Below are 27,994 nucleotides of genomic sequence, written 5' to 3'. Positions count from 1 at the left end.
CTCTCCCATCGCTGAGGAGAGCAGCGATCAGCCGCTGTGCCCTTAGCAGCGCTGAGAGTCATGATGAACCTAGAGACTGCCCGCTTTATTTTCGATCATGTCTTCTTACCCCCAAACCTCCCTCAGGCCGATCACGCAGAAGTCGGAGGTGACGAGCTCCTGAAACAAATCTCGCAGGCCGCCAACGAATTCGGTCGCTCTTTTCCCTCTGGGAATGAGGCTCGTGTTTGGGCACACTTGTCCCGATCTCTTTCTAAATGGATCGACCTCTTCGATGGCGGAACTCCGTGCAGTTACAAGATCATCAATAACCTTCGGAGTATGCGTGAAAATGGTCAGTACAGCACACTTGATTGTTGGTTTTGGCTAAGAATATTCCAACAGATGTTCTCCTGTTCTATGTGAAACCCCAGAACGCTGCCATTTTAGTCCGAAATCGATCGACTGGCGCCATTTTCGAGTGCTTCGAGGTTCTCCCTAAGACTGATGCGGTTCTGGCAGCCAAAGACGCACTTCTACGACAATTTCCAGCAAGAGCAGTATTCGTCACGAGAGACAAACTGAATGACACATCCTTCATACATGAGCTGGGAACCGCAATCCATAAACTCTCCGTTGAGCCATTGCGACTGGCAATGGAAACCACAAAGAAGGCACGAAACAATGTTTCCGAAGAACGTCAGTCTGCCCATCCAAGAGCGGTCACCGAGTGGCTCTTCGGGCTTCTCAGCAGCATGGGAAAAGCCACGGCTAGTCCAATCATTACCAAGCGAACTCACGATGATGTTTGTTGGAAGGACGCCAACCTGCCTTGGCGCAGATCAGGACTTTGGCTTTGTGCTCGAGTAGCCATCCAGGTTGCCTTATTCAACTCAGACCTCGTGGTTGAGGATCATTCTCACTATAAGAACTTCATGTTATTTTTGTTGTCACGACTTGCGACAGAGATCTCCATGACCGACATGTTGCCCGATGTTCTTCATGTCCTCCGTGTCAAGCTAGCGAGACGAAATGCGAAACTCGGGGTGGCTACCTTTGGATTCGTGCAAACCGCTGTCCGTGAAGCCTTGCATCATATCGATGAAACTATGCGATCCCTGTGGAAAGAGGTAACGGAGCGCGACAACATCAGCATTCCGCGAGTTCCTGTCAGGGAAGTCACGGACAAATTGGCCCTGAAGCATAGTCATGCTGCTTTGCAAAACATCTGGCAGCGCGCCCAAAAGAGGTTCACTTACTCCCAGGCAATATTCATACCACCCTCATTTCCCAGAATCCCATTATTGAGGGACCAACTGCCTAGACCGCAGATTTTCGAGCAACGTGCTGATCTACTCTTCAATCTTGTGGACTTCGAGCTTTGGGTCGAGGAAAACCTTGAAACATGGTTGCAATCGCACACCACCAGCTCATCGTCTTGCAGCCCATTGGTCGAATTGATACAGACATACCATGCCAAAGCAGAGTCAAAATACGATGGACACCCAGAGCGTATGTCCGTCATGTTTCTGACCATGTTTGAGCTCTGGGTTGCTTTAGACACTATCGCAACAACCATCCACCCTTTGTTGCTGAACTACCCGCCAGACATACCTGCCAACTTGTTTGAGCCACTCCTACTCCACAAACAGGCCGAATTAGAACGACTGTCCCGTATCGAGTCTCATATCGCCCACCGAAACTCTAGTTGTAAAGATGGCTGTCCTTCGCTTTTCAGCGACCCTTCATATAATTGCTTTGCTATCAAGTTTTATGACGTCTGCCCCGATATGAAGGAATTACGCAACACGATCGAGAAGCAGGCTAAATGTGCCAGAACTGCCAAGACGAATGAGTGGAACTCGAAGAAAGTCGAATTCGACGGGCTGATGCGGAAAGTTGAGTCAATGGAGCACGGCGTCTTCATTCCTCGAAATGGGCGGTATGCCGGCCGTCCACGACATGACAAATTTTGTGCTAGATGTGCAAAAGAGAAGAAGGCCAACGCGCTCGAGATTGAGAAGCACGAGTGGCCCCTCCCAGAGAGCGAGACACTGTGCAAAGCCGTCATCTTCGAGCTCCTGGCACCTGAAGCAATCACTTGTTGGCGAGATGCCACCTTTTACCTCATACATGACATCGACAGAACTGAGACTACCGGACAGGCGTCTAAGCAAGTGCTTTTATCGTTCCCGCCGCTTCAGAAGCACGCGCTGAATAAAACTCGGCGCATAACCCTTGCTTCTTCGATCAAGCCGATGTCCAAAGCTCATTATTTCAAGACTCTATTGGGCATTGACGATATTTTTGTCAAGAATGGTCTCGAGCCTAGAATGTATGACACCGCGAAATCTGGGGTATGGACGGCCAAGCAAACTGCGAAGCCTTCGTTAGTGCGCCGGTGCGCCTCTCAACTACCACCTTCTCTCAACCGACATCTGACACGGCAAGTACACTCCACCCAGCATTCTCAAAATTCGGTCATTGCAAAACAGTCTCAATGTCCTCCGGAGATGGGCCCCCATGAGTACCTTGTCTTTGGCTCGCTGCGGTCAGGGGAGAGACTGCAGTGGTTCAATGTTCTGGCATCCCTCATGTCTACCGAGATTGATTTGAATTCGGCCGCCACTGCTCTGCTCTTCCTCCATGCAATTTCCCAGGTCGGCACACCCGGCAGTATTGCCCCATCATATCTGAGAGAAAGCCAAGTGGAGCTCATGAATGAAGCTTTCTGTCGATCCCTGCTCGATGCCCTCGAAGGGAATTTTGCGAGAGTTGAAGCAAACTGGAAAGAGGCAACGGCGGTATCTGTTTTGCTGACCGTCACGCTCAAAGTCGTCTCAATATCGCCTTACCATCCTGTTGTGGAACGTTGCATGAAGTTGATTAGTCGGATTCGAAGCTCTGCCTGCATATGGATTCGCCAACTTGTTGACCTCCATGCAGAACAGAGAGACCGTCTAGTTGATGACCTGGCCGATGGAGCTGCCTTGAAAGATCTCTCCCGCCACATCTTGAATGCTTGTCTCTTGGCCCGTCGGACGTATGCTCTCGACAGCAGCAAGCAGAAATTGTTGTTTTCAGCACATGATGCCGGAACAGATTACGTTGAAGCCTCTCTTCATCTGCACACACACCGCGAATCCTATTCTAGCACAGGAGACAGCAAGCTGGAAACAGACCTACTCAATGACGAGCATCTCGCAAGACGTTGCGAGAAACATTTCCAAGTCGTCCTCAAAAGCGACGATGCCGTAATTACGGAAGGTATCAGGCGATTCTGGCCAGCGGCCTCTTTCACTGGGAGATGGCAGACAGTCCACGCAAATGACACTTCATGGGTTCAGAACCATGTCTCATCTAAATGTGTTCACTACAATTTGATTACGGGCAGTCTCTTGGTGTCCGGTCGTGCTCTCGCACGGCTGCCTTCAAAGTACTCATCGCATCCCTTATATCGCGCCATTTTTGGTGATCCTGGTCTGGAAGTATTCCCCTCGGATGTCGATGACATGGAATACATGTCTAAGAATTTATTTGCTGGACATAAAATTTATTTCGGCATGCGCAACGAAGGTCTGCTTATTCGTTCTCGCATTGAGAACGATACATTTGAGGCAGTCCTGCCTGACCAGTTTTTGGGAGATTTACCAACGGAGATTGTCAAGTACACAATTCCGTGGATGTCCTTGAATGATGGTAGAGTGTTTTTTCGCCCTAATGAACGCCCTTGGATATCGGAGGCCGGCGATTGGATTCTCTATCCCGACATAAACTCGAAGACGACACACTCCATGCGGACCGACCATGCGTACTTGATAGATAGTGAAAGCGCAGTTGGAAGCACCATTTGCCAGATATTCCGACCGTTTGAGCAACCAGACCACATTGTCATGGCTTTTTCTCAGGATACTATAATTAACATCAGTCTTCCGCGCTATCAGCTGAACTTTTACGTCGACTATGCAGGCAATGTGGTCTGCAAAGAACTTTCTGCTGTTATCGATACTAGCCAGGCAATCGGCACACTATACGGACTGAAATCACGTCTTGTCTTACATGTGGAGGGCGAATCTGAGCAATCTTCACGCATTCTCCTCATACCAAACGGCCCGGTGAGTATCTCGAGTGCACGACCGCATATCACGGCACACGTCGTTCTGAAAGAGGAGGACGACTCATTATCATTCTCTCAATATCGACTTGATAGCAGACTTGGTCGATTGGCCAGTGAAACTCAGCTCGAAGCATTCCTATTCAAGACATACCTTCATGCCATTACGAGTTTCCCAGAACCGGATGCTTTTACCGGTCGTACTGGCACCGAGGAAAGCCTTTTTAATTTATCAGACCCTGTCTGCCGGACGTCAATCCCTCTGTCGGCTCGCTCTCAGTCGCTATTGACTGTGATTGGGGAACTCTCTCCCGAGCGACTTTATTATCCGGCTCACCTGAGGACTATGCAGACCGACACCTTTCACGATGTCCTACCAATTCTGTCTCAGCGTGATCTCTTCTTCGGCACAGTCCACGAAATTGTGGCGCACAACATCAAGTCAGTTTTCTTGTTTGAAAATGCGGATATCACGGCACCCAAGTATGCAGGAGATTTTGGACTTTTAGAGCGGTCTCACCATCGATCTCGCAAACTATACCCTTGCGAATCAGTAGCGACCATGCGGACTGTGTCCGATGACCACGAATATCCCGCACGCGATCGGGATCGGAGCCACAACCAGACCACAGCCTCAACACTGGCAGGCCTTGTCGAATCTTGGCCATCTACTTTTGGTGTTTGCTCAAATCTGAAAGATATGATTCAATGCTGGCAAGAAATTAGTGGTTTCGAGGAAAACTTCACTGTCATATCATATTCAAGGCTGTTGAGTGAGGAGAATTTCAAAGACGACTTTCCTCGGTTACTCAGCCTTTGCAGATCTGGAACCTTCTCCAAACAAGAACTCAGCTTTATTCTTTCGCTCATAGCATTCGGGAACCCGGACCTGGTTCCCAAGTTGAGAAGTCTTTTGGCTTTTGCAGTCTCACCGTCTCTGAGAGCGTTGCCAGCACCTCAACATAACCATTACGACCTGTGTCAAGGCCACTCATTAAATGAGCGAGATATCTTGGCCATTCTTTCGCACTGCGAGGAGGAATTTGTACCGAAAACCGATTCAAACAGCGAGGACACGGGTGATGAATTTTGGCAAGCAGAGTGGCGACAATTTCAACGAGAGTTGCAAGATCAGCGCGAGTTAATCCTGAATGCAGTTCGCTCTTCTTGGCCAGGCGATACAGTGAGATTGCCTGCTGAGCATCTACTCGGTCATTATCAGTTCTCTCAGTTGAAACTCCTTTTGAATGGGAGATTCGCTGCGTGGCACAAAAACCATGTGTTCTTGAACCAATTCTACGACTTTGACCAAGCGCTCAGAGCTTTTCATGTCTCTTGGACAGGTCCAAAGACTCTTGATACCATCCTCGATTCGACACCTGTTGCCCGTGCTCCTGTCCAAGAGACTCATTTCTCTCTGCTTGACCTAATGAATCTGGTCGACGTTAACGAACAGGAGTTCAATCAAAGCAAACCAAGCCTTCTGGACGAAGATCTATCCCGCTCTGTATCCGGCAGGATCCCCCAGAACCTCCTTAATGTCAACGAGCTTCGCTGCACCTGTGAGGAGCTTGAGGGCATCATTGAAGACCTCGACGAAGATACTAGCAGTGGTGCTCATCATTATGCCAAATTCCTGAATGACAGCCTAGTAGCGCTACAGGAAAAGGCTGGAGAAGACCAAGCCGTGATGAAAGTACCTCCGAATTCTGTTTTAAGTCGAAAAGTCTCTGATGTGAAGGATCATATTGCATACATCCTGCGCCGAGTCCGTCAGTTGCTCGAACCGCGGTTAGAGTGTGAAAAGGCACTGGTCACTGCAAGAATCTGGCCTCAGGTCTCTCAATTGACCTTACTCCAGCTCCTATCTGCAGACCACCGCGGCAAGCTTCCCCGCCGTTGGGTTGACATCCTGATTAGATTTGCCAAAGAAATTAGTGCGCTCCAACGTGTGGGACGCATTCAAAAGTATCTGGTGGCTAATGATTCTTTCGCTCTTCAACGCGAATTAGCAAATCCGGCCCATGCAGCATGGTCACCTAGAAGCTGGCCCGATTGGCTATTGCTCGAGATACAGAACAACATTCTCATTCGACCTGCCCAGGTCCGTGTTGCCAAAGAGCTGATCAAGCCTGAGAATGGGGTCGTTTTATTGGGTATGGGAGAGGGGAAGACAAGCGTGATCCTGCCAATGGTGATCACGGCTCTTGCGCATGGTACGCACCTTGTTCGTGTCGTCGTCCTGAAGCCTCTCGCCAATGAAATGCTCCGATTACTATCGAGAAGCCTCTCTGGACTTGTTGGACGGACCGTATATCACTTGCCCTTCTCGAGACAGACGTATTTGGGTCCCAAGACGCCTCAGCTTCTAATGAACCTTTTTCAAGAATGTCGACAAACTGCTGGGGTTCTTCTCACGCTTCCAGAACACCTGAACTCATTCCGCCTTATTGGGCGTGACAAGTTGGCAGCCCCCGATACCTTCAGCCTTGCCACCGAGCTCATCGGGGTACAGAAGTGGCTGGATTGCAATGCCCGGGATATATTGGATGAGAGCGATGAACTGCTGAAACCTGCCTATGAGCTCGTGTACACGAATGGAGAGGCAAATCTCTTGTCCGGAGCACCAGACAGATGGACAATTGCTCTTGAGCTTCTTGGCTTGATCCAGAAAAATGCCGCTGCGCTCCACAGTAAGTCTCCCACCGGGATTGAGTTCGAACCACGATTGCATGGCTCTTTCCCACATGTACGAATCCTTCACGACGAAGGTGGTCACTCTGTGGCTAAGTTCTTGGCTCAAGAGGTCGTCGAGAGGAGAGTCTCTGGCCTTCCGTTGGGTCACTGCAATTCTGAAGTCCTGGCCTCGATCAGTTCGTTCATTCTTGACGTTGATGTGGACGAGTCCAAATTTCGAATGATGGAAGAACATTTTAAAGGCTCTGCACAGTTAGACATCCTCTACGTCGTCCGTGGATTGATCGCCTATCAGACACTTAATCACTGCCTTCGGAAGAGATGGCTCGTGACATACGGACTGGACCGCAGTCGCTCTTTGAGCGCGGTACCCTATCGAGCAAAGTCGACTCCCTCGCCAAGCGCTGAATTTGCACACCCCGAGACGGCAATTATTCTTACTGCTCTCTCATTTTACTACACCGGACTCTCGCGCTCAGACATCAGAAGATGCATTCTTATCCTCATGAAATCTCCTGATCCAATGGAGGAGTACTCGAAGTGGGTATCGCACAGCACCCTGACTAAGTTCCGAACCGCAAGCGCGATTAATCTAGAAGATGCCTCATGCATTGATGTCCTACACGAGCATCTCCGCATGAATAGCGAGGTGATAAATTTCTTCTTGCGATTCGTCGTCTATCCTTCCGAGGCAAAGGAATTCCGCTATAAGCTATCTAGTAGCGCCTGGGACCTCTGCTCTAATGACGGAGGGAAGGTCACTTCCGGCTTCAGTGGCACTTGCGATAGTCGAATTCCAAAATTCTGTACCCAGAAAGATCTCCCAGACTTGAGATACATCACAGCATCTACTTTATCCACCTTATTGCGTCACGACAATCGCACTTATCTATGTGCAGCTTCTTCTACGGGCCAGCGACTTTCAACTAAAGAGTTGTTGAAGCTTGTGGTGAAGGATGATGAGAAACATAACACACTGGATGTTATTATCGACGTTGGAGCCCAGATGTTAGAGGATAACAAAGAAATTGCGTCAAAGTGGCTGGCGTTATCCCAGAACACGGGGAAGACAGCCGCAATATTTTTCAGCGACAACGATGAAAAGATGGTTTTGAAGCGTGATGGAGCTATTGAACCACTGGTAACATCGACTTTCAAAGATAAAATTGGGGACTGCCTCATCTATCTCGATGAATTTCATACTCGAGGGACAGATTTTCAGCTGCCGGACAAATTCAAAGCCGCCGTCCTTCTTGGTCCTGGACTCCTGAAAGACAACCTGGCGCAAGCCTGCATGCGAATGAGGAAGTTACAAGTCTCGCAGTCGGTGAAATTCTTTGCTCCACCTGAAGTAGATCAGAATATCAGAAGCATTTTGAAGGGAGCTCCGGAGACTCTCGACAGTTCTCATGTGTTGCGTTGGGCGTTACACCAATCTTGTACGGCTCTCAAGAGCCAGGGTCCACTCTGGATTACGCGAGGATTATTGCATAGCCGTCGACGACTAGCGTCTGCCCGGCATGTTCGAGAAGGTCAGATTGTTGACGCAGAAGAGTACCTCAACACCATCCGAGAACGAGAAAGTCGCCCAGTTTCGGAGATGTATCGCGCAGATCGGCGCCCTCGGAAGCAACTGCCCTTCGAACCTAAGTTTGAGGAGGAGGTGGATGTCATTATGAAGGATCTGTTGGTTCAATTTGAGCGAACAGATATCTCCGATTTCAAAGACACCGGAATTGACGAAGAGCAAGAGCGGGAAATCCTACACGAAGTCGAGCAAGAGAGAGAAATTCAGCGTCCGAAAGAAGTACGACCTGCAGTTCCAAAGGCCTGCATAAGCCTTTTGAACCTTATCAAAGATGGTACTTTTCCGGAAGGATCGCCAGAGCTTTGCCCAGCATTCGAAGTGCTGTTGCAAACCCGACTGGCATGCCATTATGGTCGACTCGATTTTCCAATGCATGTTCTCGTCACACGAGATTTCTTACGCACCATTGAAAATCGCGACAAGTCGCCTGAAGACGATTTTCTACGACCAGTTCAATGGGTATTAAAAGCAAAGCGCATCAAACAGCCCATCATCATCAGCCCACATGAAGCCCAAGTGTTCTTACCTGTGATCCGACTTACAGGGCGTGCGACTCTTATTCTTTATCAACCTCGAGTCAGCCGCAGTATGACTCCCTTCGATAGTATGAATGTCTACAAAGTTCCTGAGAGCGCGCATCCCGTTGACATTACACCACAAGAGAAAACAACGTTGAATCTGTTTGCTGGTCAGCTCTATTTCAGCTCGTTTGTTGACTATCAGCGTCTCTGTGAACTTATTGGTTTATGGGATGGAGTTCGTCCTCTCCCTATACAGCGAGAAGTCGCCAATGACAATTTCGTATCACCAGCGTGTCGGATGGCAAATGGCTGGACAGAGTGCACATTTACCACAAGTCCAGTTAGCATGTTGAAGGCGTTTATCGGTATGCGCAGATTGGGTATTGAATGGAGCCATACGCATATGGGAAGGATTCTGGCAGGGCGGATTTTGAGGAAAGAGGAATTCGAGAATAATGCGGCCTGATATTGTACGGTTGTTCATCATCATCGATATGGTATGATGGCGCGGAGTGACACACCAGAGTTCTCAACTTGATAGACTTGAAGACTGATTCTCTATGTACTTGAAGAAAATCAATCAACACGAGTCTGAGTTAGAAGCAGTAATACATCCAAACCCGCTCTTTCGGGCGTTTCTTTGCAGGCTTGACTATCCCTTCGCGTATGAGAACAGAATCCTTTGATCGTTGAAATTGGAATCAATCCATATTTCTCATCCACTTCTGTAAGCTCCTTCCGCTGTCGTCTCTCTCCGCCAGCTGTTGATTCATTTGTTGAAGCTTTTAGAGACTCTTGTAGTGCCGAATATTGTATTGAGCTTTGAGTAGCTTGTATGCAGGCATGGAGGTCAAAGTTTCTCTATTTTTGGCATATAGACAAGATGAGCGCCACTGATAGCCATAAGAATGGACCAGTCTGCCCTGTTGCCTGACGCCGAGTGGCTGGGCCCATATATCGTGGGGAGTATCGTATTCGATAAGTATGGGTGGTCAGAAATAGAGTGTGGTAAAATAACAAAGGCCATCCAGTTTAGGATCAGACACAGCCGAAGCTCAGAAGTTCGACCGGGCCCCAAAGCAGCTTAGTAATGCGACAAGGCCCTAAGACTCCCCACCGCAAGCATGGTCATGGATATAATTCGTCAAAATGGAGGGGCATCCAATGAGAGGGAATACTCTTCTTTTATTTTTTCTCTGGTTCATTTCTACTATATTCGCATCATTTCAATCAAATGATTCATGGTCTGGCGGCTTTGACTGTACTGTCGGATCCATTATTCTCTCTCAAACTCTGCGATAAGGAATCATTCCATAGAAACAACATGCAGACTTCATCGATCTCATCAACCCTCCACCCTTTGCCTTCAGAGGCAAAGATGGCCAATTTCTCGCCTAATGACCCAGTGTCGAATGCGTCCATGAACAATGAGGAAATCCAGCACAAGCAGTCGCGCATCCAGTCGTCCAGAGGGTAGAAGTCGTGGGCGAGGGGTCTTCCTGATAAGTAGAGCGTATAAGCGTGGAGAAAGCCATTCATCAGCCAGTGGAGTGTACCGTGGCGGTAGATCACGTAACCCATCAATGCAGTGACGATGACTTGTTGGAAAGTTGGAAGTAGCTCCTGCTGGCAGAGCGCCGCACAAATGATTAAGTGTTCGGCATGAAGCTCTGCTGATGCGGGGGCAGTGTATATGGATTCGATCAGGTCGATGAGCTCTAAGCTCAGGAGGCGTTTTAAGGCAAGTTCGCTAAAACCAGGGGGAAGTTTGGCGATTTGTGAGCACAGAGAAGACGGAAAACGGGAGGTTTGGGGCCGTGAATTCATGAAACGAACGGCGTGACCAACTCATTCCCTGACGCTGAAGCTTGCTCTGTGTCTGAACAAAGAGTTGCCACTCCATGAATTCTCGCGAATGTCGCGCGTGAAGTCGTCGAGCTCCTTTGTTCCCTCAGCTTTTGTTTAGCTCGATAAACCCCTGAAGGTGTTGACTGAGCGCAGTGAAATTTCTGCCCATCGCATCTGCGCCCATGAGGTGCGAGATAGTAAGGGTGATGGCGTTGGTAAGTTCGAGTCGGCCTTCTCGCTGAGCTTCTTTTAGCCGGCTCGACAGAATGCGTGCGGCCTTGATATACAATTTCAACGCCTGAGGCGATAGGGACAGAAAGGGGGACTTTCGTCCTGTGCCATGTTTGATAGCCATGTCTGCACTAGCCAGTGATCTGGCCATTTCTTTGACCTCGGCCTTGGAATCTGTCTCGACGTACTGTCGCTAGGGCGTAGGATTCGACATCTGCACAGAGGACAAATGGCTTGAGTTTGACGTCATCTAGGGAGGCGAAAGGGGAATTCAGGATGAGGGCAAAGGCTTACAGTATTCCCAGCCTGACTTGTGGATTTCGGTTGGATTGATGGGGAAGATATTTAGGTAGACATGGGCTGGCATGCGAGGGCCGGACCTCGAATTGGTCCTTGAGCATATGGGGCACAACAATCGTGCGTGCACATCGCAAGGAACGGATTTTGAAGGGGTCAACACGGGGACCGTGTTAGAATTGTTAGGTTCATCTCTGCCCCTGCGAGAAGTCTTCCTTATGGTGCCTTTCGTTGACGATTGACGTGGCCGGCTGCTCACTCGCGCTACGTGGGAAGAGATTGCGCCTTGCTCCCTCGCATTATTGCGGATTCCGTCTGGGCCTTTGTTTATAAAGAGGACCTTTGGCCTTCGTGGTTTCATTCTCCGAGTCGCAGATAGGCATATGCTGAGTTTTGCCGAGTCAAATTGTGCGTAGCAGATACGGAGGTGCTGTAAGCGAAATTCACCGTCTTTCCTGACCTGTGCGACCACTGGAAGTTAAACCTAAATGTATAGGCGCGATGAACGCATGGATCCTTGTGTCATTGCAAAGCTCCAAGCGGGGAGTTCCCCCAAGAACCAATCTGATGCTTGACTTCGCGACGTTCACGATGAGTCATCCGGATTCGCAAAACGATTGGTCATGAAACTATTGAAAGCTTCCGGCGGTAGGCACATGAAGCCCAACGTTGGGCTATTTGGCGTTAACATAAAAAGCAAGTGAGACTGATCATCGGCAGTTCCAGCAGTTCGCGGCAAAAATATAGAGGGAGAGTGCGTGTCCGTGAATCTCTTGTGCAGAGCTGCCACGAGTCGATCCGCCGATTTACACAAGGGCCGCTCATTTGCCTGATCAGGTAGATGACTTGATCGTGAATTCTTCGTCGGCTAGATAACTGAGATTGTTGACCTGGATCGGCGGGAACAACGTTTGATCGGTGACAATAAACGTCTTGGAGCTCTTTCTAACCGATCGGCGAGTCTTGAAGCAAAACCTTCCACAGTTGTGCTCCATCGCCACCATGACCGCCAATGTAATTCTGACCGACCACGTTGACCAGTACCGAATCCAGCCTCATGCATTCCAAAAACTGTTCTTCCTCGCTTCCCCGAGGGAAACATCGTTTCCACTCACTCCAGATGCTGTACGCTTCTTCGCCCCAGGCCCTGAAGCTCTCGCTCTCGATGATGGTAGGGGTGATAATCTCCTTACCTCGGAAAACTCCCCAGGTAACGGCATTGACGGTACTAACTCCAGGGGTATGTTTAGACGTCGGTTTGTCCGTGGACTCTTTCTGAACCACCGCCTCGCTAGACTCAAAGACAGAATTGGCGTCTGTTTTCATCCATCCAACGTGCTCCGAATCAAATTTGATCAGAAGCGGCTTCAGATGATTCTCCCATTCTTGTCGCGGACAGAAAAACTCCACAAAAGCTTTTTGGAAGACGAAGCCTTCCCCCGGCGGTCCCCAACCGAATGTGTCGTCTTCGCTCTTCACGCCGTCGACTGCCGGTTGACTTGCAAGAGTCCAGTAGCCTTTCTTCTCAATAAGCGCCAGAAGTTCTCTTCGGATCACCTCTGTCTCGGCTCGTAGAGCTCCATCACCACCACCGCTCGCGCCATCCACGTCGACTTCGTCACTCCAAGGAACTGCTTCTAGCTCACCAATCACATGTCGTCGGAACAGCTCGGTAACATCTCTGGTGGATTTGGGATGTCCCCAGAGCTTTCGTGCTGTAATCGATCCAACTTTAAGAGTTGGCCCATACCCATCGATTTCACCAAAGGCTGGAGAGTTAGAAGGACCCCAACGCCCATTGGGGAAATCATCCCACGTAGCTTCTCGGCCTAACGCACCCTGCCCTTCCGAAATCATGAGATGGTGCTTCCGTGTTGGATCAGAGGCCGGAATCCCCGTTCCTCGATCAGGAGCTTCGTGTTGCAGGAGTATGGGTCTGGTCAGCTCCGCACTCCGATCTCGTCTTGATTGTCCAGGTGACCTTGATGGACGATCCATGATTACCCGGTTATGCGGTTGTGCATTCATTGAACTCGCCCTCCGTCGTGAAAATCGAGCCGTCTGACCGCGCTCACCTGTACTGCTGCCGTTTGCAAAAGTCGGCGCGAAATGGATTGATTTTTTCACATCCTCAACGATTGCGTCGGAATCAGATGAGTCGCCAGGGCTCGGTTCGGAAAACGGGGGAATGAGGTGGGTCTTTTCGAGAACGAAAGCGACCGACTTTTCAAGATTGAGAGTATAGAAATGAAAGCCACGGGGTACGCCTTCCGGCTGAGGTAAGGTCCTGATCTGCTCAACAATCTCGCTGAGAATCTCGACGCCGACCTGTTTCACGGCCTCGTCATCTGACTTGACCGACTCAATCCGTTTCGCAGTGTCCTCTGGTAACTTTGCATGACTGAGTTTCGTGATTCGTTTGATGATCTGGTAGCTTTGAATGGGCATGAGGCCCGGAATGATAGGAATCTTCTCGAATAGTTTGTTTCCGTCCGTGTCCACATATTCCCGCAGTCTTTTCTCGTACGCTCGGTAGGCATCAATGTCGTATGTGAGCTGAGTCATTATGAAATCTGCCCCTGCACCGACTTTCTCGGCCAGATATGGCAGATCATGTTCGACGCTCTGTTTTCCTGCCTCCGGATTGCTCTCGTCTGCATGACCCTCAGGATAACCGGCAACTCCGATCGAGAAGTAGTCACCATGTTTCCGGCGGATGTACCGCACCAAGTCAACCGCCCAAGCAAACTCCTCGCAATCTTCTGTGCCAAATCCTCCATTCTCCAGTTCATCTGTGTCCTTGTATTCTTCTCTGGGTGGATCGCCTCTTAATGCTAAAATGTTTCTGATGCCCACTTCTTTTGCACTCTCCAGCGCATCGTCGACTGCGCTCCTCTTCATGTTGGTACATGTCAAGTGCAGGACGGTGGTCAGACCGAGTTGTCTTTGGCAAACCTCGGCAAGTTCCAAGGACTTTGTTGTAGTTGATCCACCCGCACCCCAGGTCACCGTCACAAAGAGAGGGCGTAACGCCGCGGCCATTCTAGCCAGACGGGAATGTAGGTTTGCGAATCCGGACGAGGTTTTGGGGGGAAAGAACTCGAGGGAGAAGTAGTGGGAGGATGGTGAGAGGGAGGAAAGTAGGGTGGGTAGTCGATCGTCAGCCATGACTGTATTGTGTAGTCTTCAGGTTGCACAGGACCGTGCCGTCAGGGAGGATAATCTACAGCATTCGACCAAAGCCGCGGTGGTGGCGTTGATTGTCGACCAAGGCCACAAATGGTTCTTTCCTTGATATGCTCGAAGGACCGGTTTGGCTAGCAGGTATATTGAGTCTCGTGTTGAACACCGTAACTGCAACTGCAGCAGAGAAGCAAATGCCAGTGATTTGTTTGTCTGAATTGATTTTTGGTTTCTATCACGGTTGAGATATCCAGTGCCCCCGCGTGTGGGAAACATTTTTGCCGGGGGCAATTACTTCTATCAATACAGCTTAGTGCCTGACAGCGGCGAGAATGACGCCAATTCTGCAGCTGCTGAACAGGGATTGAAGGCAACTAATTCTGGGCAGAGAGTTATCGTGATTCAGTGGCATTTCAATTGCCGAACGGCCTAGGCCTTGCAGATAAGTCCGTTAGCGAGTGGAATCGATTAACCGAGTTCAAAATTTCACAATAAAATGTATAGAGTTAAGATGGTTATATTGCCATCACGTTCCCGGATCTCTTTTTTTGTACAGTAAAGTGCCATATCCCAGTCCAGGCCCTTCCCCCCTTCCCCTTTTTTTTGTGGTTGGTGTTTGGCTGGCTGTTTGATAAGGCCAGTCAATACCGACCCTGTTTTGACCACGATGTTACTCCATACAAGCTGATAAAAAAATATCGAGCTTCCCTGACATTAACGCACCATCCTGGAGAAAACAAATAAAAGCTCTGCCTCGGCCCATAATAAAACATCTTTGACACTCACTCAGTGATGTATCTCGAGGGTATCGATATTCCTTCCCGCCATACGCCTTGCCTCCCATCATTCAGCTTTGTTCGTCGCCGTTAAGAAAGTCGTCAAAGTGCTTCGACACGTTATCCCCATCCTCCAATTCTGCATGATCATTGGCCGAATCGTTGCTGGCCGTTCGGATCATGTCTAAGGCTTCGCTAGCATGGCTTGTTTCTTGCTCGAGGCTAGGGACAGGATCATTGTTTCCATCAGCATCTTGGTTCGTCATGTCCATAAACATGTTGTCATATTCGCCTCCAGGCGGAGAGCCCTCCCTGGCTGAATTTGACCCGCTGGCAGAAGCATTCGCAAGACCATTCCGAATGTCGTCGTCTCCGTCAAGACCTAAACCAGTATCCGGCCGGAAAAGGGGGAACGAAGGGTCATGATTTCTCGCTTCGGCGGATGTGCCTCCGGAGAAGGTCGGCATCATAGGGTCCCTCATCCCTTCAGGAGGTTGTTCCCCTGTTGGACTAAACATGGGTGACGGTGTGTTGGGGGGAAATGGCGAAGGTCGGTTTGCCCCAAACGAGGCACTATAAGGGGTAGATCCAGATATGAACCCGGGTTCAAATGTACCACCAGGTCCCGAATTGCCGGTTGATTCTTGTCTCTGCATTCCAGTAGAACTTTCAGCATTGCCCGCCGGGTGGCTTTGCCCCGGACTGGAAGCTGAGCCCGGCGCTGAAGGTGATTGTGTGGATGGCTTGGGCAGGAGAGGCCCCGTAACAAATGACTCCTGCGTCTTTCTTCTCACATATGTTTTCGTCCTCAGGTGAGGAGGAAGATCTTCTGGCTTCTCAACCCCAAGTTCCTTCATCAATTTCTGTTGCTTGGTGGGTCGTGGCTTTCGTGTCGACAAGCTTTGGTCCAGAATTGGCGGTGGTTCAGGCGCAATCGGCTGCCACTTATGCAATTCTTGTCGGAAAACATTTGTCTCGTACGCGAGAAGAAGTTCGGCGCCTTCAATTTTGCGCAGATAAAACAACATTTCCGGCATTTCCTCAATAGTCCTGCAGAGTTGGTTTCCGTTCGTGTATTGGGTCAGGAAATCCCGGAAGGCTTGAGCCTTGTCGATAATCCGCTTGAGAAGTTCCTCTTCCTCCGGTTGGAATGGCAAGTCTACAATTTCATCCTGCCATGCCTGGAGATCTTCTAGCTTGGGTCGGGCGGCATCACGAGGAATCTTGACTCGCCAATCACAAATGGGGCAGGTGAACATCTCGCATTCCTTCACTTTTCCTCTAGCGAGCTTGAGGCACTTTGCATGATACCTGAACTATGAGTTAGTGCTTGCGTGGCAGGCCCATTACGTGACTTACCAATCATGACAGATTTCGCATTCAATCATGAGACCCGCCTCAGGCTGTCGGCAAATGCAGAACACAGGCTTCTCATCGTCCCCGAGTGCACCCCTTTCGTGGCCTTCAGCGGGAGTTGCTTCCCGTGAGGCTGGTTCGACAGGCGGCCTGAAAGTGTCGTTGAGGTCGAAACAAAAGTTGTTCTTCTCTTCCACAAACTTCATATGTTGTTCGAGAATGTGGAGGGGCGCGTTGGCCTTGCCAAACAACTTTTTGCCTTTTCTCATCCAATCCTCGTGTCTCCTCAACTCCTTTTCCAAGTCGGCAGCACCATGAGGCTTCCCGTTCAGGTCTTCGAGACTCTTCACGACGTCACGCACGTGGGCGTACATCGGGCGTTTGCGGAAATCCGGATCGTGACTGCGTTCGACCAGGGTGATGATTTGGCGTTTTGCCTCACGGTTCTTGGCCAAAATCAAATCCATCTGCTCCAGAGTTTCCCTGTTCACGGGGAATACTTGATTTTGCACCTGGGAATGCAACGACTCGAGCTGCGGATAATGGACGTCTTCGGCGGCCATGACTTCTTTGGCTTTAATCTCCCAGAAGTCACCTTGCCTCACCACTTCGGTCAGAAAGACCACCTCTGGTACTTGAGCCACAATTTCCAGTTCTCCGGCACGTTTCAAAAGGGCCCTGCATTCATCCAAGGTTTTGGTTTGTATGTCCTTCTGGATAAGACGGACCTCTTCGAGCCATTGTGTTCGCGCATGGAGCTTTTCTAGACTGGTGAGTTCGGGCATGGCGGCCATGAAACTACGACCTTCTTCAAGTAACGTCTCCAGTTCGTCAGTAGTGGCTTGGCTCAGGCCAGTGAGAATGCGCTTGACGTTCGCCCGCCATTCATCAACAATGGCCACCTTTTCTTGCAGATTCTCAAGTTGAGGCGCACTGAAGCCGAGTTGCTCTCCGTCCTCGATTAGCTCTTTCATGCGTTCCAGGGTCAGTTGTTGTCCATCGTCCTTTTCGTCTCCCTTGCCTGTCCGAAGAGAGGAACGACGCCATGCCTTTTCATTCTTGCGTCTGTTTTGCTGCTTCCGAGTCAGGTAGAGGTTCGCTTCATCCACCCATAGGTCGCATCGCTTTACGAACTCGGCTAGATCCTCGAGCCCTTTGAGAGGATAAGGGATTTTCTCTCCTTCGGTCAGGAGAGTATGCAACGATTTGAGCGCGGGTCGAGCATCCTCTGCAAGCAGTGCTTCCAATTTGGCTTCCCACACCTCGGGGACGCTTGCCTTATCCACGACTTTCTGAACCACACCGTTCAACTCATGATTTGTAAACCGCAGCAAGAGACTGTGATTTGGACTTCGCAATCGCTCCTCGGGGCTTTCAGAACAACAATCGGCTACTTCAGGGTGTAGGAGACAAGTGACTTTGCCACTCCGATGACAACGGAATTGTGAGAGGTAGGAGAATGCTTTGCAATAACAGCATTGGTATTCTTCCTCTTCCAGGTCAGTATTTTCGATCTTGACAATTAAGCCGCAAGCGGGAGACGGTTCGGAAGAGAGAGTATCAAAGGTACAGTCGTCGTGTGGAGAGTGACGTTGGTGAAGGGCGACAAATTTTTCACGGTCGGTTAATTCACGGTCTCGAGTCCTTTCAAGGGCTGGTCCTAGCCACTTGGCTGTTTTAATCGTTGTGTCAGATGCTGCCGCGGTAAACAGCAATTCATCGTGGGAGAAGCATGGCTGGCGACGGAACTCCTGAAGTCTCTGTACTCCCGCCTCACCGAACGGCTCCCAGTCAGCTGGGGCAAAGTTAACCGCTTCGTTGAAATTGAAGCCATGATTGAATCCAGCGTGATAAGCTTGAGGGAAAGTGATGACAAATTGACCGGCACGTTGATCGAGCGCGTACACCTCGACCCCTGCTTTTCTTAATTGGTTTGGTGGGAGGATGGTGACCAGTTGGAAGAGCAAGTCAGGCTGTGTCTCGAAGAGTTCTGGAACTGCCTTCCGCATCGCCTCTTCAAAACGATAAGCGTCTTTCCCAGGAATGCCATACCACGTCTTGGTGGCACCGAAATGCTGATAGTTCGCCGAATACGCATAGTGATCCTCGTTGTGCCAACAAAAGGTGGAGAAGCACATGCCAACATAGAGCCAAGGGACTGTCATTCCCGAGATGTCGCCCTTGATATGCCTGAAAAGCGATTCTTCGAGGAAGGGCATGACGTTGAGATTCCAGGGATCCTTGGAGTAGGGATTCAGAGGGTTCTTCTCCACGCTTGGAAAGCCACTGCCGTGGGTGGTCGAATGAATGTCTGCTCCGTATTCCACCTCTACCGATTCAGTGATATCTTCGACGAGTCTCCAGAACTCTCGTTCCACGTCGTCCTCCGTGGCACGTCTTTGAGTATTCGTGACTGGATCAAACGGCATTCGTGCGGCGAAATAATGGTCCTTGAAATTGTTGGCCTTCTCTTGAAACTGCTTCAATGAGTAGATGCTGCCCTCTTCAAATCCGTAGTCATTCGTGCCGACCAAGCATTTCGGGCAATGCCAATCACAGTCAGGAATGTGATTCAAGGGAGGTTCAACACAGTGCTTGTGATAGCCCAAGTCGCAGCTGTCGCAAACCAGAATACTTTCTTTGTTGTCCGATTTGCCACATTTCTCACATTTGTCTCCTTGCCTTCGAAGTGCTGGGCGGGCGCGGATTTGGGGTGTCGCAGAACGCATCGCGGGAATATGATTACCCGGAATAGTCGGATGTCCATCTACACGTGGTCAGTAAATGTTGACGGGGTTAAAAGCTTCCACCCAAATAGCACATACCTTTCTTGGGCCTCTTACTTCTTCGCCCACCTGAGCCGTCTAGATCGCCATCCAAGCCCTCCGATCCAGATTCACCATTCAGACTGTCATGGCTCAGGGTCCTCTTTAGTGGATTGGAAGCTCCGTTCGGCATTGGACCGCCAGACGAATGGATGGTGGTGATAGTAGGTCCATTGATGGGTAAGAAAGATGGGTTTACAGGTTGCGATGGAGGCTGTACCCCGTTGACTTCCTTCTTGACCACAGGAGGTGGAAGAGTGTTGACAGCCGTGAATCCTGAAGGCTTGTTCACAGCGGCAAAGCCACTATTCACGGCAGTGAAGCCAGATGATGATACCGGTCTGGGTTGAGGTTGAGGCGCTGGGGTGGTCGATGGCATCGGTGACGGATGTTGTGAGGGTCCGGGAGCGTTGTGTATCGGTGGATTCGGGCCCAACGAGGTCTGGTGACTGGGTGAACCTGTTCTCGTAGCCGGAGGGGCGGGCTGAGGTGGCGGCGGCGGTGGAGGGTGATTCATCGACGGCTGATGAGGGGGAGCGGATGGTGAAAATGATCTCCCGTGCCCACTTTCGAGTTGCTGATGAACTCCCGGTTTGGCGAATTTGAGCCACTCCTCATAAGGATGCAACCATCTTTGGTAGGAATTTTTGAGAGAAGTCGAGAGAGATGACATGATTTTCCCACTGTATCCCAAATCTCTTCCGATTTCCGCCCACTTTTTGTCTTTGCAAACTCGTTCGAAACCGCCCCTAACTTCGACGGCCTTCTTCAATTTGTACAGATCAAGCGGACGTTTGTCCACACTGGGGAAGCGGTTGAGGTGGGCACCATACTGTTTGTGAAACTTGGCAAGCTGGTCCAGATAGTTGAGATTTGTTCGATTTCCTATGCAATCAGTGAGGAAACAAAGTCCCAGAGAGCAAAGTCAAGAGAGCTCACCTCCTTCGACCAGATTGATCTCTTGACGTCGGGTACGGAAATGGAAACGCTACGATAGGTCAGTCTAGAATATAAAACAACCAGGCAGCAGTTGGCGTTTGTCGATCTGGCTACTCACCTCGGTATCGATGGCGAAGTCCGGGTTCCAATTGTCTGGAGGGATGATCTTACATATTCCATATTTGCTAGCCTCTTCAGAGATACTTCGAATGTATTCCATAGGGTCGCGGAACTCTGCCTCGGTTGGTCTGTACGTGGGTGCTTCAGTCAATCCGTGTGGCCTCAGTCTGGTGGGCGGATCACGACTTGAAGGATGGCCTTTGCGCTCGACAGTTCGCATATCGAGAGGCTGCGCTCGACGAGCACTGTAAGGGAATGACGGAGTGGCCATACTAGGTCCTATGCCATTGACACGAACGGTAGATGATGGTTTAATGGTCGCAGTCGCAGGTGCGACACCACCAGTTGAAGGTGGAGCGACCATGACTGCGACAAAATCCGATGGCTAACCAGAACGGATCACAGTGTTCGGAGGGAACTATTTGGCAGCGATGGAAGATGTAGCAGGAGGATGATGGATGATTTAGAGGGTTATTCGAGAACGATCGGTTGGATGTGGATCAAAGGAGAGGTGAGGGTCAATATTCGACAAGTGAACGAGGCCCGAGAGGGCAAGGGTAAAACGAGCGGGAGTGGTGTGAATGCGGGTAGCCTCCTATGGTCGCTCGGGGAGATAGGGCGCGAAGTGCCGCAAAGCACTCCCGATAGCAGAGCCTCACATGCGCCGGAGGAGGACTGTACTCGTGGAGGAGGACAAATTTGCAGTGAAGTCAAGGCGAGAGAGGTGAGGATAGGTTGACAAGTGGAGGGACGGAGATGGATAAAGTCGGGCAACACTCAGAAAGAGAGACCCTACTTGCTTATTTGTCAGTGCTATAGGGATGATGGGTGTCACCGTAGTGCAAATATCAGCTCACGTGAGTCCCCGTTACCTTGCGACCTTGAACAGTTCCCATTCACCTCTCCGGGACTCCAGTTACGAATGATATTTTCATGAGGATCGACGAAAATCTGAGCCTCACACCCGGTTCTACACCGGTTAATCCATTTTATGAGAAAAGCAAAGGCATATCCAGTTGTTGGCTCGACGCAATCCCAAAACCGTTCGTATCCAGCCGACTCATTCGCTTTTCACGCGCCCGATATTCCCTTATTACTCAACGTGGCTTCCTATTCCACCCGTCGCAAACCCGCCGCGCCGACAAATCTGCTGATACTTGTCACTGATGGACATTAAACCTATCCCAGCATTCTATTGCTGCTACCTTCTTCGGTCTACAGTCCGCCACTCCAGCATTTACATTGGATCAAGTCCAGATCCTGCCCGACGCCTCGCTCAACACAATGGTCGAGTCCAAGGAGGGGCCGAGCGTACATCTCGAGCCAGTCTTCGCCCGTGGGAGATGGCATGCATTGTGGCCGGCTTCCCATCCAATATAGCTGCTCTTCAATTCGAATGGGCCTGGCATAATGCCCATTTGACCAGACACATCACCCCAACCGAGCGTATCTCATTTGCCACCATTCGCACGAAGACCTCCGCCAGGACCGGGAAAACAACACGAAAACCAGGAAGACCGCGAACTTCTCTGATGGACAAGTTGTCCAATCTGCATCTCTTACTTCGCGTCCCATACTTCTCCAAATGGCCTCTCGAAGTTCGGTTCTTTAGTGAAGATGCATATCGCTCCTGGGCCATCTGGTGCGAACGAGTCGATTCGCAGATCCGTACCAGCATCAAAGTGCATTTCGATCCAGCACAATCGAGAGCCCAGGAGGGAGAATTTACCTCTGTTCGGCCTATTCAGAGGAGGAGAAAAGCAGATTTGGTCGGAAACGGTGGGGTCGACGGCATCGATCCAACTTACTCCCGCCTACGCGATGTGTTTAGAAGAAGTCAGTTCCTCCTGGACGAAGGTGATGAGCAAAAGTGTTCTGTATGTGCAGACGGCATCGACCTGCACAAGAGTCTGTTTGTGATTTGTCCCACAAACGAGTGCCATGGTATCTCTCATCTGACCTGCCTGGCCGACAAATTTCTGAAACGCGCAGAATCCGATTTAATGATCCCGGAGACGGGAATTTGTCCATTGTGTAAACAGGAACATGCATGGGCAGAATTGATGCGGCAGGTAACTTTGAGGACCAGGGGCATGAAAGAGGTGCAGAAACTCCTGGGCCCAAAAAAGAAAAGCACGGCTGCAATCGCCGCTGAAATTCTGGAGACTGAGAGCGAGGATGAGGATACACTCGATGAAAATGTTCTTACCGCTCAAGACGTCGTTGATGAAGCTGATGGACTTGATCACGGTGATGATGATGATGATGACGACGATGACGACGATGACGACGCTTCGTCTGTTGCATCTGCAGATTCATTTCTAAGTAGAACGTCCCATGTCGAGACAAGACCCACATCCGATGCCCGACCAGGAAGGCTTGAGATCGTAATTGAGGATAGTGAGGATGAAAGATGACACTTGCAGGACTTCACTCCTCCGCAAGCAGTGGTCCCAATTTCTGCAATTGACCCAGCACGGTATTGGTCGGTGATAACTGCAAGACTGTCGCCTGAATATCATTCGCGACCTCGTCCATCGTTCTTCCCGCATTGATGACATGAACTGAAACACCATCGAGTCTCGTGAACAGCTCGTTGAACAGAGCCCTGACGCGGGCTTGCATCTTCTCTGTCTCGTATCTCTCGGAGCCATAACCGCCACGGGTAGAGGCGTCCGTAGAAGAGATGTCCAAGAAGAACAATAAGTCAGGCTTGAAGAGGCCAATTTCGGGATACCAAGCCCAGTCCAGAGATAAATCGGGATTGTCTTTGGCGGCGGAATAGACAGCTCCAGAGAATGAATACCGATCAACAATGACATTGACTCCATTCATAATGTCCGCTTGAATGCCATTGATGGCTTCCCAGCGATTGGCCGAGAACAATAAATGGATGGAATGATCATCTTGTTGAGCCTGGCCTGTCAAGTAGCTGTTGATCATTTGACCCGTGGGCGTCGTCCTGTCTGTCATTGATCAGTGTCCAGAATGGCTGAAGTAGATGTGTTCGACGAACCGGGAAACTTGACATATCTTACTTTCTTGCCGTTCGATTGAAAGTACTCGACAAGTCGTTGGCATTGACTGGATTTACCAGAGCGGTCAAGGCCCTCGACCACAATCAGGAGTCCTCTATGCTGGCAATCGGGAGGTACGGTCATGTTTGCTAAGGTGTGTGTCGATCCGGGACCCTTGAGAACTCTCTCGGTGTATGATAGGGGAGAGGCTCTCTTCTAGGCTGCGAGAATGCTCCACACTACCCTTTGTACGGTGGAGGTTGCAGGCCGATCCCCAATTTTTTTTTTTAGAATTCATATACTGCTCCCAATAACATATCGACATGCAATAGCAAAATGGAGCATATGAACGGTACTTCTCTACCCCAGCTGCCGGAAGAGATGCTCAAATTCGTTCTCCAACATGCCGCCGCTTCAGAGACCAGCGCAAGGCTAGGCCAATTGACCTTTCGCGGGCGACCCCCTATTAGCACACCATACTACATTGTCCCGACATCCAGAGGCGTAGTTCCTCACCTGTCGCAAGATAATCTGCAAAAACATACGGGAATATCGGCAGTATTCGTGCCTTTGGAAGACTGTATGTTCTTCACCTTCAGCGTAACGCTGGATGCTGACCCGTGTGGCTTACAGTCGGTGGATAACAGTCATTGAGAAGTCGCATGCCAATGCCCCTATCTACAACACCCCCGTTGAAAATGGCGGATCTCCTCTACGACGGTATATCGGCCTCCCTGACCGATGTTTGTCCATCCTAGGCCCACGGAGGGTTCCAAGCATACCCTGTCCCGCGCATAATACGAACTCGTCCATCGCGATTTCGACATCTGTTGGATTCGGATTCCTGGAGGCGGAGCAGTACCATGAAGCGATCAGGACTTTAAAAGCAGATATTTCGACGAGCCTGGCGGATTTGATTGCCACAGAGACCGCCAGCGTCAAGAGATTTGAAAAGAGCGCCGACAGAACGCATGCCTGGCTTCGGGATAGTATTGAAGCCCGAGGGGCGCAGACTTCATCCCCATTCTTCGCTTCTGTCCCTCCCCTAGAACCAGAACGATTGTCCCTTTATTTTTCGGATCTACAAGATGAATACAAGTCTCGCATATCAGGACTGTGCATCTATTTACCGTCATCGGTGGCAGAGCTACCGCAGAGTCTCAGACAAACTCCCACAATGTGTCTAAGTGACCCATTAACACCACAAGCATTACTCGTGGCCATACACCAAGGGGTGGACCTAATGACAGTGCCATTCGTGACGCGGTCTTCGGAACATGGCATTGCGTTGTCATTCTTATTTCCTGGCTCTTCAGATACACAAACCAAACCTCTAGGAACTGACCTTTGGTCCACTACCCACGCCACCGACCTTTCACCTCTCAGTCCAGATTGTACATGCTACTCCTGTACACGCCACCACCGAGCCTATGTCCACCATCTTCTACAAGCCAATGAAATGCTAGCATGGACACTGCTCCAGATCCACAACTACACGGTCATCGAGTCCTTTTTCCACAGCGTTCGGCAGAGTATCGCGCGCGGGACGTTCAAGGAAGACATCAACACGTTCGGGCGCACGTATGAGTTCGAGATCCCGAAACAAACAGGCCAAGGACCGAGGGTAAGAGGGTATCAGATGAAAAGCGTCGGCGGGGGCGAGCCGAAGAAGAATCCCAAGGTGTACGGCAAATTGGATGATCAAGTGCAGAAGCTAGCGGAGGCGGAGTCGGGAATAGCCACTCCAGATGGCAGTGCCGAGGACGTCGAGGCGCACGGATGGGCCCAAAAACTGGAGTAGCATGCCGCATATGATGGCACCAAAGGATATCTTGGTGGGGACGGGCGATTTTGTCCTCAAGCATTCCTGGCCGCTCCCCTTAACAACGGCCCAACTTGTTTGCGGCTCTTACTCGTATCCCCCATCCACCAGATCCTCCAGTTGCCCTTCCGATTGGGGCTACCTTCAAATCTTCGCCTTAAAGCCTTGATCAAGTCTTCATCCTCATTCCAGGGCGCCAACTGCAGCTCTCCGGCCTTGCTTTCAAACTCGTCCAGCAGCCCCTTCATGCGCTCGTCGAAGGCAAGAATAACCACTTCCTTCCCGTCCCCTGCGCGGGTTAACAGAGAATACACGCCCAGTTTTCTCTCATCAGCTGTCGCGAATGCTGCGATTTCGTCGAGAAATTTCTCAATCCCGCCTGCATGCTTTATGAGCCAAGAGAGCGGCTTCACGAGACTCGAGATTCCGATGTTGACCTTATTGCTGGCGGAGGAAGAATCAGTGGGTGAACTCTTCGTAGGCTCGTGCCACGCTTTGTAGTCCCGGTCAAAAGTCTCTTGCATGGTAAGAAGGGAGAGGGAGTTGGCTTTTGCGGTGGCAATAATGCAGTGGAATGTGTCTCGGTCCCAAGGCGTCTGTTCCGGTGATCGAGGTGAGGATTGCTGGACACCGGAGTCGTGGGTCAGGAGAGATTCGAGGAATTTCACGACTTCGCGGTCCGTATCTGAGCACTTGTCCCCTGTAGCTTTGAGATTCCATGTATCGATTAAAATTGGCGCAAGGGCGAATTTCGCAATTTCTTGCAACCTTGATGTCGACCACTCTCCGGCTTTCGCTTGTGCTGGGGAAGGCCACATGCCGAGATCCCGCAAATGCTTGACTACAAGGCTCGTGCAGCTTCCTATTCCTGTCGTAATGATGCGGGGGTTTGCTTCTTGCGCCACGTAGTTCTCATCGACATGATGGTCGATACAGCCCACGACTTCAAATCGGGAATTGATAGCATCATCTGAGAGCCCAGGTATTGAAGGGGAATTGTGGTCCGTGAGGAAGAGATTTTGTTTCTCGTCTGTGCTCGATAGCTGTGCTTTGGACTCAGTTGCGTCCTTAAAATAGGAACATAAGCCCGAGTCCTTATCGCTCTTGATGTCCGCAATGGTAATGAGTCGCTCCAATATCTCGGTCATGCTGTACTCGCTGACATCGCTTCCTTGACTGATCCTGTCCAACGACCCTCCTGTTGCCAACCTGGCCGCAACCCCGAACTCGGGTCGGAGTCTCCATAGATCATTCGCTCTGACGGCAGGGAGATTCAAGATGGGTACATAGAGGGTTTTGCTGGAAGATCCTGTGTTTCCTCGCAGATTGTAGAAGTAGGAGAGCGTCAGTGCCGAGACAAAACTGTCCAGGTCTGCGGAAGGATTACCCAGTACAAGTGTCAAGCTCCCGTTGTCTGAGGGTGTTGATAAAGTTGTGGAGTTTAGTGTTCTTCTGAAAATGACATTTCGCATGCTCGATAAATATGAGGTCAAAGAGAGCATCTTATTCTCTTTGTCCATGCAGTCGTTGGGCGACTGGGAATTCGTCATTGTAAAGACTGGGCACAGAAGTTTTTTGTTCACTTAAAGTTCAGCAGCATACCGGTTCTTGCACAAGGTCCTCTCGGTCGTTGAAAAAAGGAATATGCTCTATGCTCTGTGACAAGGCGTGGACAACGATCTGCCCAAAATTTGGAGATATTCGCCAGTGTATTTTTTCCTCTCCTTGCAAGTGATCACACGACGCCGAAGAGAGGGATAGTAAGTGATGACAGCGGGAGAGTCTGGGATCTTAGACCGAGTCTTGAAGGCTTCTGGTGATGTTCTGTAGGGATCTCATCGCAGCAAATCTCGTCGATATGGTCGGGTTAAGAATCGTGACAATGTGCACAACATTGAGGTTGACCGTCCATAATGACGCAATTGTCTCCATATGGTCGGATAAATATATTTTCCGAGGTCTGTCCCTGCGTTTCAACCGTAACTTGACCTGTCAAACTGGGAGCGACTTGAGATGTCTTGAATGCTCTGTTCTCTATCTACTTGTTGCGTTCCTGACGTCGCCTTTATAGACGTGAGAATATCTCGTCGTTGCGCAGAGCAACCATCAGGAATACCGTTGTCTATGGAAGCCTTTTACCAGTGTTTCAGTGGTGGAGCCTATAATGATAAACTTCCTGGGTCGACATGACCTTACCAAATGTAAGATTTCATCTCGCGAATTTATTTGAGCCGACAATACAGAAGATCACTCCTTGCGCCTGCGGACCCCTGTCAAGCCAGCCGATACGAGATGAAATGTCTCAAAATTCAAACGGTCCATGCCGCGTGCTGGTGCTTGCTTAGCTTGACTTCAGCCTCCCGCACAGTCTCGCTACCGCCTTCTCTCATATAACATAACCAGAGTATGGCCATGATTACTTCTCTCTCCTTTCCCTGCACGACATGCTAGAATCCAACCGTGATCTCGCCAATCCGCAGCTATGGCGATCCAGAGAGGGCTTTGGCGATACAGAAGCCGAACCTATGTCGTCTTTGTCGCACGAATGTGGTCGATCGCCTCTTGGAACCAATATATGAGGCGGTCGACTTTTGTGACAATTGGGCAGATCTAGAAGCATCTGCGCGTGAGGGATGTGAAATGTGCAGGATTATCCAATACCAATGCTTGATTACAGATGT

At 50.2% G+C, this 27,994-nt stretch overlaps 8 protein-coding genes across 8 annotated transcripts; 3 read left to right on the top strand and 5 right to left on the bottom strand.

Moving 5' to 3' along the window:
- Positions 1–63: 63 nt before the first annotated feature.
- Positions 64–9,365, top strand: Z518_00747 (uncharacterized protein; the record flags this gene model as incomplete). The annotated part of the gene is made up of 2 exons (XM_013421348.1): positions 64–334; positions 385–9,365. 2 exons carry the CDS (start codon positions 64–66, stop codon positions 9,363–9,365), a joined length of 9,252 nt encoding a protein of 3,083 aa, XP_013276802.1.
- A 773-nt stretch (positions 9,366–10,138) lies between these two features.
- Z518_00746 (uncharacterized protein) lies at positions 10,139–11,102 on the bottom strand (the record flags this gene model as incomplete). The annotated part of the gene is made up of 2 exons (XM_013421347.1): positions 10,139–10,649; positions 10,876–11,102. 2 exons carry the CDS (start codon positions 11,100–11,102, stop codon positions 10,139–10,141), a joined length of 738 nt encoding a protein of 245 aa, XP_013276801.1.
- Positions 11,103–12,220: 1,118 nt separating this feature from the next.
- Positions 12,221–14,443, bottom strand: Z518_00745 (methylenetetrahydrofolate reductase; the record flags this gene model as incomplete). Its single annotated transcript, XM_013421346.1, has 1 exon — positions 12,221–14,443. One exon carries the CDS (start codon positions 14,441–14,443, stop codon positions 12,221–12,223), a length of 2,223 nt encoding a protein of 740 aa, XP_013276800.1.
- An 862-nt stretch (positions 14,444–15,305) lies between these two features.
- Positions 15,306–20,838, bottom strand: Z518_00744 (uncharacterized protein; the record flags this gene model as incomplete). The annotated part of the gene is made up of 5 exons (XM_013421345.1): positions 15,306–16,545; positions 16,594–19,357; positions 19,416–20,300; positions 20,355–20,403; positions 20,473–20,838. The coding sequence occupies 5 exons, from the start codon at positions 20,836–20,838 to the stop codon at positions 15,306–15,308; spliced, it is 5,304 nt and encodes a 1,767-aa protein (XP_013276799.1).
- Positions 20,839–21,640: 802 nt separating this feature from the next.
- Z518_00743 (uncharacterized protein) lies at positions 21,641–22,891 on the top strand (the record flags this gene model as incomplete). Its single annotated transcript, XM_013421344.1, has 1 exon — positions 21,641–22,891. The coding sequence occupies one exon, from the start codon at positions 21,641–21,643 to the stop codon at positions 22,889–22,891; it is 1,251 nt and encodes a 416-aa protein (XP_013276798.1).
- Positions 22,892–22,904: 13 nt separating this feature from the next.
- Z518_00742 (thymidylate kinase) lies at positions 22,905–23,635 on the bottom strand (the record flags this gene model as incomplete). The annotated part of the gene is made up of 2 exons (XM_013421343.1): positions 22,905–23,440; positions 23,491–23,635. The coding sequence occupies 2 exons, from the start codon at positions 23,633–23,635 to the stop codon at positions 22,905–22,907; spliced, it is 681 nt and encodes a 226-aa protein (XP_013276797.1).
- Positions 23,636–23,827: 192 nt separating this feature from the next.
- Z518_00741 (uncharacterized protein) lies at positions 23,828–25,292 on the top strand (the record flags this gene model as incomplete). Its single annotated transcript, XM_013421342.1, has 2 exons — positions 23,828–24,071; positions 24,139–25,292. The coding sequence occupies 2 exons, from the start codon at positions 23,828–23,830 to the stop codon at positions 25,290–25,292; spliced, it is 1,398 nt and encodes a 465-aa protein (XP_013276796.1).
- A 56-nt stretch (positions 25,293–25,348) lies between these two features.
- Z518_00740 (uncharacterized protein) lies at positions 25,349–26,863 on the bottom strand (the record flags this gene model as incomplete). Its single annotated transcript, XM_013421341.1, has 1 exon — positions 25,349–26,863. The coding sequence occupies one exon, from the start codon at positions 26,861–26,863 to the stop codon at positions 25,349–25,351; it is 1,515 nt and encodes a 504-aa protein (XP_013276795.1).
- Positions 26,864–27,994: the final 1,131 nt, after the last annotated feature.

Source organism: Rhinocladiella mackenziei, assembly GCF_000835555.1.
Source record: "Rhinocladiella mackenziei CBS 650.93 unplaced genomic scaffold supercont1.1, whole genome shotgun sequence".
NCBI lineage: Eukaryota > Fungi > Ascomycota > Eurotiomycetes > Chaetothyriales > Herpotrichiellaceae > Rhinocladiella > Rhinocladiella mackenziei.
Note: the sequence above shows the minus strand (reverse complement) of the source record. Positions and strands in the feature narration are given on the sequence as shown.